Source organism: Oryzias melastigma, linkage group LG15, assembly GCF_002922805.2.
Source record: "Oryzias melastigma strain HK-1 linkage group LG15, ASM292280v2, whole genome shotgun sequence".
In the NCBI taxonomy this organism is placed as follows: Eukaryota; Metazoa; Chordata; class Actinopteri; order Beloniformes; family Adrianichthyidae; genus Oryzias; species Oryzias melastigma.
The window spans coordinates 3,613,674-3,614,537 of NC_050526.1; the positions used below are offsets into that span (position 1 = coordinate 3,613,674).

Below are 864 nucleotides of genomic sequence, written 5' to 3' on the forward strand. Positions count from 1 at the left end.
GCTCCATTTACACGAGGACGAGACAGCCGCAGAAAGAGTTCACGCTGCTGCCAGATTTATTTGACAGTCGTTGGCGAGGTCATGAATGCAGACAGCGGCCATCAGGTGTGCATGAATCGTCCAATCAGAGCTGCTTTTTTTTAACATTTTTTTGCTTCAAATCCAAATTTGTTAAAAAATCTGGAAAATGAAGAGGGAAACAAGTGAACATTTTTCCACAACCACATCCTTTTTGTTGTTTTCTGTCCAAAAAACCCAAATCTGATTAGAAGAAATATCAACCCATTATTGTAAAATGCTGTTGCTTTGACCTTTTAGGTACGTGTCCCCGTTGACGACGTCATACTCAGGAACCCATCGCACGCTCCGCAGCATCAGTGGAGGGGCGCTGAGCTTGGATGCTATTCGGTCCTGGCTCTGTTCTAAATGGTTACGGTCAGTACTTTCATCTTTTTTTAAAAGTAAGGGTGTCTGAACTCTAGTTGAAGTGATTTAATGAGAAAAGCTTAGGAAGGAGGGCACCAATGGAACAAAAAAGTCATAAAGCAATCAGCGGCTAAAGATGTAGAGTGTATGAAAGAGTTTGGGTCAACAAATGAGATCAGTGATGGTAAAACAAATGTGGGACATGTACTAGCGCTGCGACTAATCGACTATTAAAATAGTAGACGACTAATTTAATAGTTTATTAGTCGTTATTTTATATAATATAGAATCAGAGTGTAGTAAAGTTTAAAGTTATAATGGCATTCTAATAGCTTTTTGGACTATTTTGGCATTTACCGTATTTTCCGGACTATAAGTCGCGTTTTTTTTCATAGATTGAATGTCCCTGCGACTTATACTCCAGTGCGACTTATATAC

General features: G+C 39.2%; 1 protein-coding gene across 1 annotated transcript in view; it reads left to right on the forward strand.

Moving 5' to 3' along the window:
- Nucleotides 1–864, forward strand: part of pcnx2 (pecanex 2) — a 39,662-nt gene that overhangs the window by 31,760 nt on the left and 7,038 nt on the right. The window contains exon 35 of the mRNA XM_024296764.2: nt 319–435. Coding sequence (XP_024152532.1) covers nt 319–435 — 117 coding nt within the window. The remainder of the gene's footprint in view (nt 1–318; nt 436–864) is intronic.